Below are 19,399 nucleotides of genomic sequence, written 5' to 3'. Positions count from 1 at the left end.
GATAACAAGGCTGAGGTTTTCATATTTAAAATGTTACAGCTAAACCAATCCAGCAGCCTAGTAGCAGCTGCTACCAGCACAAAAACTAAATCTGAACAATTTTTCAGCCTCACAGCCCTGTGAAAACGAAGGATTATTTGTATTCTTTGTAACACTTCCTGATGACTCTATGATGATCTAAGGTCAAATGAAGAAATGTGCTACCATTTCAGCAACCTGTGCCTCAGAACCAAACCCAGCCTTCCAATGTTACTAACATTTAACAGTGAAATTGTTGATGATAGTGTTTGAAATGTAAGTGCAATGAGCCTTACTTTGCATTGCTTCATTTTGCAGCTGTATCCTTTGGATTGCCGTCAAAACTTGGTAAAGATAAGTCTTGCATTGATGCTGAAAGTCTTTTGAAAGCTCAAAAGCAAATGAACGAAGGCTCTTCAGGTCTTGCTTAAGCCTCTTATCAAAAAAATAATAAAAAAAGTTATAAAGACATAAAAACAGAAGTTGAGGAAGAATCAAAATAATTGTAATGCAAATAATTATAGTGAGATATCACAGTCAAGAACACTCAACTTCATGAAAGGAAGTCATCAGGAGTGCATCTTTCAGTATATTTTGAGAACACCACTGCAAGATATTTAGCAATTTCATTTCCTAAAGACTTAAGCAAGGCTTAAAGATCTTTACCATCTTATTGCACATTCTTGGGCTATTACAGTCTCAGGTGTAACAAAGTATCTTTTGTATTTCATCAAACAAAAGTAACTGTGAATGTTCTTTCCACTTATAAAATAAATGTAGAATAAGCGATTCTCATTTTCTACTCATTTTCTACACTGCCTTCAGCAGTGTTTGCTAAGATTCACTATAAGTAATTTCTTAAAGAAGCCAACTCTATGGATTCCTATGAAAACAAATGTATTTTGAGAAGGTCAGACATCTTTATTGTTCAGAAAAGTATATGATTATATTATTATATAATATTGTATTATTATTGTAACTCAGTACAACATATATTGTGTGACTTTAAAATATTTATATTCAGAGCATCTTACATTCACTTAAAAGGTCAAATAAAGTAAAAATAAATTGCCTTAATTTTAAAATTAGTCAGCTTTCTAACTTCAAGGTCTTGGAACAGGCACTTAAAGTTATCTATAAAAGGAGCTTAACAATGTCTTATCTCACAGCGCACTGTTACAGTTCATTAGGCAGCCTGCTGAAAAGTATCACAATTATTCTGTGAGACTTAAATTGTTCCAGTTGTGGTAATAACCTTGAATTAATTGACAAGTTTTAATAATAAAACAATAACTAAACTAAAGGGAGGCAATCGCTGTAGCTGTCAGTCTCAAAAGCCACAGAACGTATAACTGGAAAGAAACCAATTTTTTTTTCTATTACAGGTATAGGATTACCATTAATTTAGACTTATCCGGAGAGCGTTCAACTCTAGCATACATTTATTTCTGATAGTAAGCCATCTCAATCCACCGATACTGCATCACAAGCAGGTCTGCCATTTTAGCTAACCTAAAATGTAAAACAGCACTGCAAGATCTACTGGGAAGAACCACTATAATTACACTAAATCCTTTTGTGTATTTAGAATTAGGTTCCTTTCCTGAGTTATTTTTTGGTTATTCTATAGAGGCTTTCAAAACTGCCCCGAGAAAAACTGAAATTTGTAAGTGTCCTTGAAAGGAATTCACTATTCTACAGAGTAACTTAAGGAGCATGTGCTTCAACAAAGGAAAATACTATTTCAATACTACTGGGAAAATTTTCCAATATCTTTAATGCAGAATTAAGACTGCCTGACTGAGCACACAGTAAAATACTCTTCCTTCTCAGTGCTTCCAATATGGATGAACTCCCAGTGACATCAACAGACTTTGCAGCCTAGTGCTGCAAAACTGCTACAAGTTTTAAGCTAACTGAGGCATTGCTACACTTCACTGCAAGCAATGCTGTGAATGCAGTAAGCCATATATCAGGTTCAGATCTATTTTTTTTCTTGTTTTTTACTCTATTTGATAAACACATACATGTTTAGAGCATAAACTATGGCTAGATTATTACTAATTGTTTTCACCTGTATTGCTCTGTGAAGCTGTGTTACAACAGAACTTCTCTGCAATGTCTGCTGCTGTCCATGAGCAGAGTAGGGCTGCAGAATTTTATTAGCACTTCTTCCAAACAATCCTTGATACTGTTTAAAAGAAAAAAAAAGACATATTGAAGACTCAAAAGTGTATTTTATTCTAACATTAGAGATTCCTAGTAGCTATAATTAAAAAAACAACATCTAAAAAAAATGCATGTTATCTCCTACCACATGAAACGCCATATTTGGAACAAAGGCATTGAAGATGTCCTTTATGAGTTGCACATTAGAAACACCTGCCTCTCTCACTAACCTAGAGAGACTAAATCAGATGCTGACACGTACACTGCAGACTTCGCGTTCATTGCAGGCTGAGCGTTACAGTTCCCCATCTCACATTGCATAGAGCATGTCAAACATCCCAAACTTGTTATATCAGCATGGCTTGTTACCATCCTGTGCAGGCCTGATAAGTAGCATGTAATAGTATGGCCTCACTATTTATTTAAATATTCCTATAAAGAATGCTTAGCAATTTATATGAAATATTAAGTTTACTCTTGGAAAACCCGTGCACAGGCTGCAGTTTCACAAGACTTTGGCACCAACACTGGCTTAGGATGTTGGTGCTTCTGGCTACTCCTTCCCACCTCAACACTGCTGCACCTTTTCTTGGTGACAGTACAACTGCTTTTTGGGCTATGCTGAGAACCAGACCAAGGAAACTGGCCCAGCTTATAAGTAAACCAATCAAATATATATTTTAAAGCTTAACTGTTTCTTGTTCCTTTTCATGGTGTGACATTGCAAACTTGCTAACACAAATGATGATCATATACTATGGGGACAAGCAACACCTAGGATTCTTGTGAAGCCAAAGCCCGGGTGAGAAAAAGCATCCACCCCTAAAGGTTTTGTCAAGCAGAGGAGATACTTGCACTCTTTCTGAGAAAGGCACTATTTCATCTCCAAAAACACAAGGGAAGTTAATAACTTAGAAACTCAGTACACAAACTGCCTGTTGGGTTAAGTTAAGGATCAATAAAATGCAGGTGATGAGAGAGTGCCTTCCAACTGGAGTGAACTCCTAAGTATCCTAAGGAGTGATTATGGAAGCTAGTATTCTTCCTAGGTCCAGCACCTAAGGGTGCATATTAGGCAATACAGCAGGTAATCATTTATGGCATGTTGGCCAAATACAAATTTAAGAGGTTCCTTTCAGAATGCGTAGATTAAGCACGTTTCTTTTTCTACTCTGTCACCTTTGTCCCTGTAATCATTTATAACTGAATCATCTGATAACGTATGATTCTGTAGATATTTAATTTCTTTGCTTTTACCTTTTTATGATTCATGTGAAGGATCATCTCAGGGTAACCAGCTAACATCACAATATTCTATTTCTGTAGGGTGGTAAACTTCAACACCAGAATACTGGAATGCTTTTGCAGTACCTAAAACCCCATACTTATCCTTGAGGATCTAAACAGTTACGACTGTGTCTTCTCTTATTGTAAAGGGCTGCTTTAGCAGGTGGTTTGAAGTATCGATATTTAATCCAGAAGGGTCTCTGATATGCAGCATGGTCTGCGGGGAGGGAAAGCACCGGTTAATGGCTAGAGTTCTGCAGGAGCTGGTAATGCACAGCCCCTGACTTGCTCTTTCTTTTCTCTCAGTTCCTGCCAGCACTGACTCCCCTGCATTCAGTAGAGTTGCAATACTGCAAAACCGCAGTAACGAAAAAGTAAGTTAGGCCTTCAGGGATCAAAGCAACCAAAGCAAATTTTAAAGCATATGGAGAATAATCCTGTCTAATAGCATACATCAAGCTATCATTCAAAAGTAATATTTATGGCCAAATTTTTGAGATGTTGAAATCAAATGGAAAATAGTGTAAGTTTGAATATTTACAGGCAAGAATACAAAAGTGAAATCTCTGTAGACTTCTAGTGAAATTCTGCACTGTACTATATTAAAAACTGTATTTTGATGATTTATAGATGGTTATTCAAGTGCCAATCCTGGCACTTAAAATCAGCTGCAACTTCTTCACTTCTTCTTTCCTGCAATCTATTGATATCTATCATTGCTTAACCAGTACTGATAGCTTCCTTCCTTATTTTTGGAATGCATTTATCTCCAGCACAGGCTTACTTCGCAGCTTACTCACTCCATAATTTAAATAATTGGGAACTGCAGTCACAGAATTTAACAGAGCAATACCAGAGTACAATGACATAAAAGAGCTAACTCTACTCACATAGTGAAGTTTGATTTATTTCCAATCATCTGATAGTGATAGGTAAAAAATAAACAAATAATTAATTGCAGTTTAACTACAGTTGACATGTGCAAGAACACTACCACAACGTTCTGGAGTTCTTAGAATTAAAAATGGCTCTAATCACATGTGAAAAGTTAGGCATATGTATATAACCAATTGCAGTATTTGAGCTCTGTTATTTAATAAGTCTAAGCTAGTTAAAACTGAATGTGCTAACATCTAAGATATTTTCTACAATCCGCAAAGGTCCCTCTAACCTCATTTTTGATAAAATGGATAATAAGAACAGGCTGGTAAATTCTACTTTTTCTTTGCAGTCAGCTTCACTTTCACTATCAGATTTATCTTTAATGGAAATGCTCCCTTGGATTTTAGGTTTTATCCATTAAAGTGATTGTAGATTTAGCATTCATCAGAACTGCTTGCAGCCCAGGATTTTTAAATTCTTGCTCATGCATGAGAAGCAGAAAACTGACTATAAAACTCTTTATAGCTAGCTTTATTATAAACAGAAGTGAAACTAAGCCACTTAAATAACATTCTCCAAATTGAAATCTCAGTTTTGCAATCAGATCCATTCTGGTAGACTTGGCTGTATGCATGTAAGACTGCAGGATCAGGACTTGCAGAGCCACAGACAAAAGCAAGGGGCATGAAGGTCGACAAACACTTTAATTAAAAGAAAGGAGTTTGAATAACATGAGATACTGAAGAAATAATTCAGGTAGAGAGCTAACATCTTTTAATACTTGTCTGCTTCAAACATGTTTCCAAATAGGGAAAGATAAGTTTGTAGTCTACAGAGAAAGAATTTTATTTTTATGTTCAGTTACAACCCTTACAAAACACTTCTAGAAGAATAGTGAACCAGGTTGTAGAAAACAGTGATAGAGCTACTTACTCGTGATTGTCTTAAGGCTATAAAGCAAGGAATGGTCTATAGTATGAGACAACATTTTTATTAGACTGATAAAAGCTACTGAAAAACATTTACATTGCAAAATGTTATTAATGGCCATCCTCATAAGCCTTTCTTCAAAGCTCCCTAACTCATTTCAGCCAAAATCAATCCAATAAGTTATTACAAGTTAAGTACGAGACCTCTGTTCACCCAGCTCACTTTTATTGAACTTGCTTCAACTCAATCACTCAGGCAGCTCCACCAGCAGATCTGGAGGGTCAGTAAACACTAAACAGCATGCAATGATGGAGAGCTGATGGCAATAACTTTTTTTTTTTTTTTAAAAAAAAAACAGCATAACTAGTGAAGAAGTGGGAGATGTGGTGTAACATTGCACAACCTTACACTCATCTAATTAAAATAAGTATCCTTTTAAATGAGGACTCTTAACTTAAGACTCCTTTGTGTCCGTTTAGCTCACATTTTCAGATTGCTGGAGTAAATCAACCCAGCAGAAACTAAAATCTTTTAAGTGTATTTAAATAACTGACAGTGTAGAAATATCAGTGCATGCTTAGTTACAAAGTATTTCGACTAACCCTTTGCCACTGTTTCTGACTGGTAACACTAGCATGTTAGTCCTATTCCTCTTTCAGCACTTTGTAATAAACCAAAACAAGGTCATATTTTTTTCCAGCAGCTATACATTTCATCCATGACTGGAGGGCTAAAATGAACAGAGATGGATGCATGAACAGAGATTCAAACTGTCTGGCTTTGAAGTGAATCTTGTCTATTGTACACATCTAAGATATCCTATTGTAGATGCACTGAGCTCTTGAATGATCTTTGCACAAGCATGAACTAAAGTTCCAAGTTCTACAAATACTGTGGAAGTAAGCAACTGGGTAGCAGATAGGTGCCCCACATAAAGTGGGTTTGAAGTTTTTCAAAGCTGAATTGCAAGCTAGATGGTACTGCTGAACTGAGTTTTGATAGGTACACAAAAGAATATCACATTAACGTTTTCATATATTGAGAGTAGGTACGTTATGCAGATTCTATGGTGTATATTATACATATATTATGCTTATTAAAGCATGGACTTACCCTACAGACTCTCGACAACGCAGATAAAAAGTCAATTAACCATAAAACACAAATCCATAGAACATAATGCTTCATTACTTCTAACGTTCTGTGTTTGTGGAAGTAAAAAGCCAGATTGGATACATAAGTTTCTTGGTAAATATGATAAAGCAGAACAGAAATAAAGATTTTTCTCAAAATAAATGACAGCATTCTTTTGTATACCTAGCAAAACCCATTTCTAACGTACCATCTGGCTTCCAATCAGGCTTTGAAAAGCTGTATTAAACCCACTTTTATCCGCAAGCGTTAAGAAAGCCACAGGGAGGGTAAGTGGCTTTCCTGAGGTCACCCAACCATTTAATGATTCAGCCTGGATTAGAATCTCCTGGCTGACAGTCTCTATTACAACCAATGCTCACAACCAGCTCTGGTCTACCATTATAAATAAATATTCAAAATTCTCTAGATCTCTGAAGTCCTGCCTTTGAAGACAACAAACATTTGTCACAAGCTGCTTCCTGTTTCAATAATGTTCTAGAAACAAGACAGACTCCTGTAGAAAAATATAGGGAAATGAGGGCATCTGGCTGTAGCTCTGTGCTCTATAATTGATTTTTGCAATATATAGCTTTTCCTAGACAAATGTAACTCAAGTGCTAATAAGGCATACACCAGGGCATCTTTAGTAAGCCTACTCATAACAAAACATGGCTCTGGCATTCTATGAACAGTCCTTTTTAAAGTATAGTCCTGTTTATGTTTACAAGGTATTCCTTCAAAATCTGCCCCTGCACTTTAGTCAGACATTTTTCCTGCAAGTCAAAATCAAATTGCATATGCAATGGTTGTAGTCAGTCCCTCAGTTCACTTTCATAAGTTTAAAATATTGGCATGCTATCTGTTGTTAGGAGTGCTATTTACATTTAAAAGAAAGATTGAGCCATAATCTTTTCCTCGATTTCCCCAGCAGGAAAATAGTAAAGTAGACTTCAGTGTCTTTTTTCTGTGTCTTCATGTGAATTCTTTTTGAAAGAAACAAATGATAGATACCTCTGCAAGTTTTAAATGAAGAAGTGCATTTTCAGTTTCCAGTACAACTATTCTTTCTTCTTTAGCCTAAAGGGGGAAAAAAAGTAAAAATGAAATAAATAAGTCTAGCTAAACTACCAGCATTATTTCATTACAGTAACTTTCATTATTATATACCACAGTTTCTCAACTTTCCTAAATCAAAGGACTATCTACCCACAGTCTTCATGGCACAACCTTATTTGGCTGCAACTCTTTAAAAGTTAGGATAGATTTTGACTATTCTTTTATCACTTATGTTTTCTCTCATTTTGTCTGCTTGCATGGAAATACATACGCTTTCCAAGTTGTATCTTGATGTCTTCCAGACCACTAGTACTTAGAGAAGTGCTATTTTATTTATTTATAAATAATCACATGTTTCCCATTTCCTGGGCTGCATTGTTAGAGATCTTCAATGGCATAAGTGCAAGATACATTTTCCATACTAGTAGTGTCTGCTGAAATAGCTGGGACCCTTCCCATTTAGCCGCAGGGCTGGCAAGGATGCTCACAACTGCAAATCCTGATTTATTACCCAGCTCCAAAGGGACTGCTCTTTCCACCACACCAGAATGCTTGGCAAATTCCCCTAGGTTACCATATTTAGGATCCTCTCCTCAATTTTAAGCCCGAAAATTTACTTTTAAAGGAAAGGGGCAGACAAGGTGTGCCACAGGCATGCTGTAAGAGACTCCTTGCAATCAGACCAGGAATCCCAGGGCAGTTAAATACTGGCACGTTAAACGCACACCTTTTTTCGGTTAGGCGTTTACTCTAAGTACTCAACATATATTAGTCAAGCTTGAAAGCCTGCAGATACGTAAAAAAACCCCGAGTTTTGGAACAAGACGGGATTCGTACCAGCAGCCAAGAAAGGTGCGGGCTGCCCGCGCTTCCCCGCACGCGAGGAGAAGCCGGGGCGGCCCCTCGACCGGGGAAGCGCGAGTGCCCCAGCCCCACCGCCCCCACCTCCCACCGCCGCGCCCGCCGGGCGGTGCCTGCGGCGCCCGGCCCCGCCCCGCCCCGCCGCCCGCCCGGGCCGCGGCAGTTGCCGCCGGTGCCGCCGCCGCGCCCGCCCCAGGCCCCGCCCCGCCGCGGAAGCGGGCCGCGCCGTGCCAGGCCTCTCTGCGCATCCAAGCCCGGCCGCGGCCGCCGCCGCGGCGCGGGGCTCACCCGCAGTCTCTGCTCCAGCTGCCGGGCGCGCTGCGCCCACACGGAGCCCAGGTCGGGCCCGCGCCGCGGCCGCATCGTGCCGCCGCACCGGGCGGGACCCGGGCCTTACATCCCCTCCCCCGGCCCGCGAGGGATTTAAATTGACCAGTGAGCGGTGCCGCGGGGCTGCACCTGCCTGCCCGGTTGCCATGGAGACGGGGCTGCCTTCCCGGCTCGCGGGCGCTCTGGTTGGCTGGACGGGGGTGGTAACCGGGCAGCGCCGCGCCCCGCCCCGCCCCGCCCCGGCCGTTAGCGCGGCGGCGGCGAGCAGCGGGGCAGGGCGGGGCGCTCACGGACAGCCGCAGCCCCAGACGTTTAATACAGTGCTTGAAGAGCTGGCTGTAAATGCTACTTAAACCCTTGCAGATCACCTCTCTGATCATTCAGGGTCACTGAGGATAAGGCTTCAAAGGACGAAGGAGGTCGGGCTGGGGTCGGAGGCAAAGCCTGGCGTTCCACAGGGCGCGGGGCTGCCTCAGGCTGAGTTGGGCTGCAGGAAGGTTTCTCCTCGGAGTGCTAGTTCACGCAGGCCACAGCTAAGGCTCATCCAAAGTCAAGGCCTGGAGTTAGGGGCAGAGTTAGGAGAAGGACAAAGCTTAGAGCTGCAATGGGTTGCCCAAAGGATGAAGTAGGCTGCAAAAAGATTTCTTCCCTGAGAGACAGTTTATGCTTGCTGCAGCTGAGAGGCTTGGGCTGAGGCTTCAGTAGCAAAGGCCTAGGGTTAGCGTTTGTATGCAAAAGAGAGCCTAGAGCCTTAAGTTAGGATAGGGCTATGAGGGTGCTGCTGAAGGAGGCATCAGCTACAAAAAGCTTTCTTCTATGAGAGAGAGCTCACATAGACCACATCTTGGGCTAAGGCTCAACCAAGATGAAAGCTAGGATTAGGGTCTCACAGTAAGGCTTCCAAGGCCAAAACATGGCAGAAATTAGTAATACTACCTAAAGCTTTACTGTATGGCACTGAAAGGTGAACATTATGTAAAGAACCAAAACTAATTTCCCAATTCTTCCCTATCCCACTGGGACTTCATGAGAAAACTTGTGTCCTCTGCATGGCATTTCAACACATTTGGCTACTTAAATAAGCCTTCTTTGAAAGCTAATCTTAGACTTGAGCCTCTGTTCCCCCATCCCAATTCTGTTATCTCTTCCAACACAGATAGTTGCATGGTCTTCCCTGGTGTACCAAGCTGCCAGACAGTTGTCTTGCATGTAGCTCTCAATCAAATGTATTATTTTTGCATTTTTTGTATCTTGAAAGCAATCTGAATACAATTTGGCCGCTTAATGTGAAAGTATAACAGATACCAACATGTCAGCTTTTTGGAACTGCAAAATAACACTATTTTTACACTATAATTTTGGGGGGAAACCAAAGCCAACATTATAATCCAATTCTTCTGATGCTGTCCCATTCTCACAGACCAAAGCACACATCTCAGTGCAGCTCAGTCAATTCACCATCATCCTTGGTATTGTAACTTCCTTCCACATCACGCACAAATTCTTCAGTTAAAAAAGAGCAGAAGCTTCTCAGGAGTGAACCTCAGCCACTAGCTCTTCATTAGTAGAATAATGAAAATGGACAAATGGCTTGAGGTTAAAAAAAAAGAAAAAAAGTTCCAAACTACTGCAATACTAATGGATTTTAAAGGCTGTTGGCACTAAATGAGGCAGATAAGCTTTTCTTTCGGGGAAAAAAAGCTGCTGCAGTATATCAGCTTCTGAGGAAATGATGGCTTCACAGAGACTGTATTAATGAATATTTGTGTACTATTATGAATGTTCATGATTTAAGTAAATAACTTGTTTCAAGATAAAAATAATATGTAGTAGATATATTTCGTATCATTTTAAAGATTTGGGCAAAGACTTTTTAAAAACATAATCTAGAGTGACTCATCCTTTCCAAATTCTCCCTGTAAACTGCAAGTGATAGTTCTGAGCCACTCATCTTTTTGTATCATTTAATTTGGAATTATGCTGAAAGACTATTATCAAAACGCTAGTATGTAACTATCTTCACCAAATGGGGAGAGGGATGAGAATTTAAACATTAGCTACTTTTAGGTAGTATTTTAATAGAGGTATGAAACTGAATTTGTGACACTGAGCTGCGATTTTTCCATGTAATGCTTATCATGCAACATATTTTCCAGAGTCAGTCAGCTTTAGCTCAGAATGGCCAACTCTGAAGTGATATAGTCAATTTGATCTACAAATTCTTGATTTAATCATTGTTCTCTCCTGTGAGTTTTAGTCACTGTGAATGCAATTAAGAATTTGGTTACCATAGCCCACAATAGATAAAAGTTACAGTTCATATTACCCTGCATTTTAACTAGTAGCCTAAAACTGAGCATCCTTAGAATTTATCAACTCTAATTTAATCATTTGTTTCCACCTGAAAGTTGAATAGTATACAAAACTCAATCCCAGCTGAATCTAAGATCACAATATGATGCTGTGACTCACCATGACAGCAGTGATTCTTGTTTGGGATCCTCTTCCTATTTCCAAAGCTCAGGATAAGCTGCTTAATAAGAAGGGAACAAAACCATCTGTCAGTTAGACCTAAGTAAAAACAAATACAAAATCTGACTATCTTCTGGAAGTGCTACAAGACTCTATTCCAGAATGCCTTTCTACCTTGATTCTCTGCTTTCAGTAATTCATTTTTTTCTCAACTTGTACCAGCTTAATCACTCCACTAAATCAACTCCACATTTTATTAATTTTACATCAGTTAAATAGTATAGTACATTATAAAGAACTAAATAAGCATGATCTTGAATAATTCTGATACATTTCATATTAATCCGAGTAGCGGAAACAAAAACAATGATGTCGTCCCAGCTTCAGCATTCTGATGTGAATTGTCCTTTATGGAGTTCCCAAATGCAATAACCAGAAAAAAACATAGACAGGAAAACACTCAGAAAAATACCTAGAGGTAAGGCTGCTATCCTTTTTGTGCCAAACATGGAGAGATTCACTGCTGTATGCATTCCGTATAACACCACATGAGCTGTCATATGCAGTAGACAGTAACTTGAGACTACAGTTTTGCATATCATATAAACTTTCTAAAACATTATCCACTTCATTTCATTACTGCTGCCCAGTAAACGCTAGATAAACTTCAGGAAGACTGTTCCAAACCTAATTTTATTTGAATGCCTCTCCTCTCTCAGACAGATTTACTTTTATTTGCAGCCTTGAGGCTGAACAGAACTGGCAATAAATGCCTGAACAAACTCGAAGCTCTGACAGGACATTTTAGCCTTTAAATGACCATAGCTCACATACACTTGTTAGTGCAGATCACTATAGAGAAGAGTGCATACTGTTTTTCTTAGGGAGCTGAAGGAAAATTTGGTTATACTTGCATCTAGCTAGAACTTTTCTCGGTCTTGTTCATTTCTGCACACTGCTCAGGGAACTATCACAATATAAAAGTATGAATGCTAGCTCTGAGGATTCACACAAAAACAAGATCAGGTAAGTATCTTCTGAAGGAAGACATGCTGAGAGAGAAGTTCCTTCCAAGAGATTTTGCTTTTATTTCTTTACTTGTTTGCACTGTAAATGCAGTTACCTACATACAGCTTTAATTCTTATAAAATAAGTCTCCTTGCAAGAGAATAATGAAACACTGCTGTAATTTGTTTGTTGTGACAGGTAACCAAACCTCAACTTTATTGATATTTGTTCTGAATGAGTAGTTTTTTGCAGTCTTTGCCCTACTTGCATCACAAAATGTAGTCAAGCACCTGTTAAGGTTTCTATTAGGCTCACAAAATGCTTAAAAAAAATAATGTAAAGTGTGTGTAAGTTTGATTTTTTTAAAATTAGATTGAGGACAGAACTGCCAGCCCCTAGACAGCCCCTCTGTCTTCCGTAACTACAGTCCAGCCACCCTGTGTAAATCAGCGCACTAGTTAACTCTGCACGTGCTCAGTGCTGGCGACCTGCATCACTTCAGCAGAATCTTCACACCCAGTGTAACAGAGAGCAGTTGTTGCCATTCATGGTGGCATCTAGAGCAACAACAGAAATAAGAGAATCTATGACGCAGCAACAGTATCTGTTCCCCCCATTGCCATTTTGCTCTTCTGTATTAAGTCCCATCATTTTTTACTAGGAGATAATTGCTATCAATGCTAAGCTTACGGCTCCCAAGAGAACTATACAGAGTGAGGAAGGCGTGAGGAGTAAGGCATTAAAATGTATGAATTAATGAGAAGAAACGCTATGGAGATTTTCTGCTTGAAGAACTTGCATGAGATCTCACATTGTTTTCAGGGAAAAAGTTTTAGTACACAACCATAGCAAAACTGTACATTTCAAGATTCTTTCATGTTCTTCACACATTAATAAATGTACACTCAAAATACATTAGTGAAATTAGCCTACTATCCATGCATACACAATATGCAAACTGTAAGTATTTCATTCTACATTTTTAACAGAACATTTGCCTCAGTAATTGTTGCACAGTTGTGAAAATCCATCTGTGATAAAGTTCTTTAGCTTTATTCTCACCATCAATGGGAACAGACTGAAAAACATGGGCAAAAGATCCCTCTCACCAATGTCTTTGAGTTAACAGGCAGAAATCTTGGCAATCACCCTAGTAATTTCCTTGCAACAACAGAATTTCTGGGGTTTTATAGTTCTTCTCGCTTCTTTTCTGCTTTTATAAGCACATCTTACACTAAAATTCAGAATGTCTTCATTAGTCACTTTGACAAATCCATAGAGTAGACCAGACAACTTGAAAGATTTTATAGTACTCACCTGGAAAGAAATGTGGCTCTCAATCCCAGCTCTAACAAACATTTGACAACAGCACAAGAAATCCAGAGCTTGTCGCTGTGGACTGCTTTCCTCCTGCACCTTCTCTAAGGAGAGCAACTTAGAACTGTCATCTCCCATCCAGGCAAGTGATCTAATTTTATTAATCCAATGGTAAAGAGGAATACACCATTCCTAATAGCTCGTTTCATGAATCTAACTCAAGTTCTTAACTCCAACTTAATTCAGAACTATTTAGTCAATTCGAGCCTCCCCCTTGCAAACTTCTGGACCTTCCAAAACTAATTTTTTTCCAAAATGATTCCACGGGAAGTTATCCTGGCCTCGTGTTCAAAACGGACAGACCAAATGCATCTTTAACCGCAACTATCACAATGGAGACTGGTTCTAATAATTATTCATGACAACTTTTTCCAAAAGATATTGCATTCCAGGTTCTTCTTTGCTCCTAGAAATACAACTTTGCATTTGAGGCAGATGCAAATACAATACATCCATCAGAACACACAGACTAACCTACATAACTGACATATATAGTTACCATTTCATAAGTTTTGGAGTAAGCTGTAAAACATCACTTTTTCTTTCACATCACTGATATAGATACTGACCAACATCAGGCCAAGGCATTATCTCCAGTCCTCATTTCACTCACTCTCATTTGTTGATTCTCCATGTAAAAGTTGGGTTTTTTGTCTGTTCATTATGAAATATACTGACTTTGCATATAAGTGTATTTTAATAGGATACATAAGCCAAAACATATAAAGAGCCCCTTCTGTTTATGATAATACTGTTTTAAACACAGAATCAGGTAACAAACAGTACAAAAAACATTTAATACAAAGTTAAATACAATACAAACTTTATTAAAAATAGGTTGCAAGTGAAATACAGTAGAAATGGGAAACTACAGCAGTTTTGATGTTTTTCATATTAATGCACAGACAAATAAGAAAAGCACTTTTACACATATTCACACTTGACCCGAATGCCCAATACCGGCCAAATCCACTCCACTGAAGGTTATAGATTTTTTTTTTTGCTAAGTCTTTTTCAGATTCTAGCAGCAACAGTAATTCAGCCACAGCATAACTTTTTTTTCCCTTAAGAAAAATTTGTCACTGTAAGGCTGCTAGTGTTCTCAAGATACATTGGGAGAGGCTTGCTTTTCCTGATTTAACAGACATAGCAAGCATGCAAATCCTTCATTAACACTTTGAACCAGTTTAATCTTCTACTTCATATTTAACAGGTGAAACGGTAAAAGCACACTTTCAAATAAGAAACCTGAAATATGTAAAAAATATTTACACTCCAATTTTCATTAACTTGCATTTATTTATCATACAACTCTTATTAAAAGTGATTTCTTTCCTAAGGCAGTGAAAGTCTACCCCTCTGTATTTGGAAGTGTGCACAATTCCCTAAATATATATTTATAAGAGAACAATATGATACAGGAAAAAAAATCATCTAAAGCCAGTAAATGGCTTTGTCAATAGAAAATTTGTTTGGAATCACAACATACATTGTCTTAACATCACACAATGAGAAAACTCTGATGAGGTCCTTATCTCCAGCATCATCAGCCACATATGCATAGCTGAAGGAACAACAGTGGGAGGAAAACGATTAACAATTTAAAATTAAATAAGGCTATTACAGTGTGAAGAAATAACTTGAACTGCCAAAAATATCTTTCATATAACAGTAACAGGATGTTAGTAAAGCCAGACAGATTAAAGAGCTTGCAAGAACTACTTTCTGAACATAAGTAGAGACGGTTTGCTGCCAGCACAGCAGTTCAATTACCTCACTAACATTCTCACTTCCAGCCAACAGTACTATATTTGATGCGTCACACTTCAGTCTTTTTCTCTAATATGCCACTTTACTTCTCTACCGGGGGGAGGGAAGATATTGCTGAACTGATAATAATAGACTTATCAAACTTATCGATACTGTTCTTTGTCTAGTTGCCTAACACCTTCTGCTCTACCTTCCTTGGAAAACATATGTATCAGTTCTGCTAGCTTTGGAACTGCAATCGTTACTCCCTGCCACAAACACACAACCAGCATTTTGGTCCTAGCTGTAAAAGGGACACTAACGTAGTCTACTATCTATTGCTTATGTAATTTTCAAATACAATAAATACCTCAAATTTTTTCATCTTCGTATTTTCAAAAGTCTGAAGCACATATACTGGGGATGTATCTACATATTAACCTTTCCGTAACTACAGATAAATTCTTATGCATCCATTTTAGACCCAGCAAGTCTGTAGGAGTAGAGATGTTTTTATTCCAAGGTTTCATATAGAGAACAAGTTATCCCGATACCAAGTAATGTTAAGACCTGTACTGATACGCTAGTCACTGTATGAACAGCATATATGTATGCAGTATGCCCAACTTGCATATGAAGTCTTAAGGTGTCCAGATTTTGGCTTCTTATCAATCTAAAATACTAATATCTAGTGCACAGTTTAGTTTAGGCAGTTCAAGCTATTCTCACTCTCTCTGCTCAGCAGCTAAAACGAAAGTATGTCTGTAAAACACCAGGAAACAGAACTTATCTTTGACAAGTGCTACTTGGTCTGGTGCACAAGAACTTAACCCCAAAAAGAGAAGGAAAGAAAGTTACCTTCACGTGATTCATATCTTTAAAATTTTACAGTGCTTTAATTGTATAAACCACAAGCTCCTGGTAAAGCAATCAGTTTTCTTGCTATTGCAACATCTCTAAATCTTAATTAACAGTCTTAGATATAGAGGAATCAAACTCTTTTCAGAAAATATTCATTTTCTGTTCATTAGCAGAGCCCCCCCCCATCTCAAGCCCTCAATTTAGAGATCTTTCAGTTACATCTAAATAAGGTGCTTTAATCTTATTTTGTGTTCAACTCATTTTCCAGTTCCATTAATTTTCTAGAAGCTTTTACTTTATTGGATACATCCTGACCCTGTGAAAAAAGTCGTTGGCGTTCCCTGAACGTCAAGTTTTCTGGTGCTCCAGGTAAATCTGTATCTTGACTGGAAAAAGAAAAGAAGACTTTGTTATAATTTTAGCTCAAAAAAACTTAAATATAAAAATTTTCAATGACAAATGTATTAACTGGCAGAAACTTTTGCTACTGTCAAAATTAAGTGTAGTACTCTGTAAGGTTTTGTCCTCCCCGGAATTTGGCCTTAATTCTGACACTGAGCCATCATTTAGGCAAATCATAAGAGACAGCTCATGCCTAATTTAGCGCATAAATCTGAATGAAATCACTTGCCAATTTTTAAATAAAAGTGCAAGTGTAAGTAAGATCCAGTCTGTGTTAGCCCAGCTACAATACAGTTATGGCTAAATTACCATAACTTTCTATGGTAGTTTGTGCCTAGGAAAAAGCACTCTAATACAAAGCTTTAAAGTATTGGTAAACAAAACTACTAGCACTGCAGTGTGCTATAGGGGTTGCAACACCTCCACATTCTATTTTATAATGGCAAAGCTTCAAGTATGATAATGACGCTTATCTCCATCCTTTTGTACAAAGTATTTCTAGCCACCATAATGACTATCTCAAATCACTCTTATCAATCTCCTCTAAGTAGCTGTAACAATACATCTGTGATTAACTCTCATATAATAAAGCTTTAAATATTTATTTCGACTCCTTGATCAGAGGAGTTTCACTTTTAGCTCCAAGAAGTCTCTGCTCTGCACACTCCACTGAAACATTAACTGCATATTAAGAGGTGTGGATGAACTGGGCTAACAGCTCCTACAGAATCCTAGCCAAAGACCAGCTGCACATTTAATACACTACAAAAGAAAGCTTACCATTCATGTATAAAATATAGTCCATATTACTTATGCTTACTGCAAACTTAAGAAGCTCACTTGATATACTCTTCAGATTTATAAATACACCTAAAACAGTTTTCATTTGTAATGATCATTCAGGATAGTCAAGTCACCAAAAAACTTGTGTAGAACTTCGTTTGTATTCCGCAGCACTCCAGGACACTCCCCAACCCACTGAGGAACTCTCCAATAGCCCACAGAGATATGACAAGAGCAGAAAATCAGCCACTGCAGAAGTCAGCCAGTTCACATGAATAAAAGTTAACATTTAATAGACCTCTGCATGTCACCTTTTAGATCTTTTGTCTCTTGGATCCCGGTAAGTTTCATGGGCCCCAACAGTTGCTCCTGTAGATCCAGTGTATGAATTTACTCCTTATGCAAAAGAAAAAATGCCAGTTGAAGAATAGCTGTTGCAATACAGAAGTTTTACATCTTACTTCTTCTACAAGATGCAGTGCTTCTTTTAAGAAGTAACATCAAACTAGAGCCTGAAATAATTTGGAGGGTCATCTGACTTGTAAAATATTTGCAGTCAATACTATGAAATTCCACCCCTCCTCAAAAAAATATTTCTTATTTCTTATTCTGACTTGATAAATTCAATATTTAAAAATTATTCAACTCAATTCAAGTCATAGTATTTATCTTCTTGTGGCTCACTGTAAGACAGACATTAAAATTTGTTTTCAGAAGACTGAAGGAAAGGGCACCATACTCACTTGACTATCCTGTAATGAGTTCTCCAGGAAATAAATTAGCTGCAGCTGCTCTATTTATGAGACTAAACAGTAACCTAGGATTAGTGCATACCATCTTTCCAATTCAGTAGAGCCAAAACTTTTGTCTCTGTTTAGCCATATTACCTAAGATGTTACCACCTAGAAAATGCCCCTCTCCACTCTTTTTTTTTTTTTTTTTTTTTTTTTTAATTCAAGGAAATATCTTACAGCACTGCACCTTTAGTTTAAATTAATGCAAGAAACAGTTTTACACCATATATTAATCCTTTCTAAAGGTCACAAGACAAAACCCCTTCTTTCCAATCAAAAATTTAATAATTTAATCAGCATTTAATACTTCATTCTCTTAATGACTGTCAAGAAAAGAGTCAAAAGAACTGTCAGCTCAGTACTCAAGATTTGTCTTCAGACAGTTCTGGTTTCAATATTGTACATGTTATGTCTTGTGAACCTTCCTCTGTACAGAAGGGAATGGATGCTTCTTCCACTGGTGTACATAACATCTCATAAACGTTCAGTAAAGGAAAAGAGATAATATGATAAAGGAACACACAAACAAATTTAGCTGATGTGTGTAGGCTGAATTTTTTCACCAAAATGTTGTGGATCAAATCAGACTAGATAGGCCAGAAATATGAGAACTTCTTTCCTTTCAGGCTTAAAACTCATATACTTACAGTAATCATCCCCACTTTTGAAAAGTCTGGGTCTACCTATTGTGGTTCACACTTCCAACTACTTTAAAGACAGTAGTTTTTATTTTGGTGTTGGCTTTTTTGGGGGGAGGGGGTGGGATGTTACTTGGCAGACCCAGTAGTTTTAACTGTATCTTAGGCAACCAACCCAGTGGAAGAAGGTACGAGAGCAAAATTTGCTGAAGCGTGGTTTACTAGAGTTAACATTCAGAACAGAAGAGAGCTGTAAAGGACAGTAATGTAACAGAGCCAGCAAGATGGAAGATGGCAAACTGCACAGTGAATTCTGCATTTTGTGCAAACGGCTTTGTACGTTACGCAGGCAGTCTTCAGAGAAGCTTGAGCAATCAGGTGAAGTTAACCTGTTCTCATGGCTATTTTAAAAATTATGAAATAAGAGTATTCAGAATTAGTTGTATGGTTTATGGATTAGGTTATTAAAGGTGAAGTATCATACTATAATATTCCTTAATTGTTACCAAAAACCTAAACAAATCTTTGTAGATTGTCCTTCTGATTGTTTTCCAGGAAGAATGAATACACATACACAAAAAATATCACTGAACATTTCACTTTCTTGAGACTCATTTCTCCATAAAAATTAACAGCAGGATTGCAAAA

The 19,399-nt window shown here is 38.0% G+C and overlaps 2 protein-coding genes across 17 annotated transcripts in view; both read right to left on the bottom strand.

The window, feature by feature from the left end:
* Positions 1-8,700, bottom strand: part of KIF25 (kinesin family member 25) — a 43,638-nt gene extending 34,938 nt beyond the window's left edge. Inside the window, exons 1-4 of the mRNA XM_062573662.1 lie at positions 8,626-8,700; positions 7,432-7,497; positions 2,093-2,209; positions 315-453 (exon numbers count right to left, since the gene is read on the bottom strand). Of these exons, the coding sequence (XP_062429646.1) occupies positions 315-453; positions 2,093-2,209; positions 7,432-7,497; positions 8,626-8,700 (397 nt within the window). The remainder of the gene's footprint in view (positions 1-314; positions 454-2,092; positions 2,210-7,431; positions 7,498-8,625) is intronic.
* Positions 8,701-14,330: 5,630 nt separating this feature from the next.
* The window catches only part of AFDN (afadin, adherens junction formation factor), a 135,004-nt gene continuing 129,935 nt past the window's right edge, over positions 14,331-19,399 (bottom strand). For all 16 annotated transcript variants that reach the window (XM_062572173.1, XM_062572185.1, XM_062572176.1 and 13 more), the window contains 2 exons: positions 17,631-17,715; positions 14,331-16,520 (listed from right to left, as the gene is read on the bottom strand). In XM_062572173.1, coding sequence (XP_062428157.1) covers positions 16,376-16,520; positions 17,631-17,715 — 230 coding nt within the window. In that variant the 3' untranslated portion in view covers positions 14,331-16,375. The remainder of the gene's footprint in view (positions 16,521-17,630; positions 17,716-19,399) is intronic.

The sequence above is a fragment of the Rhea pennata genome, chromosome 3 (genome assembly GCF_028389875.1).
Source record: "Rhea pennata isolate bPtePen1 chromosome 3, bPtePen1.pri, whole genome shotgun sequence".
Lineage (NCBI taxonomy): Eukaryota > Metazoa > Chordata > Aves > Rheiformes > Rheidae > Rhea > Rhea pennata.
Note: the sequence above shows the minus strand (reverse complement) of the source record. Positions and strands in the feature narration are given on the sequence as shown.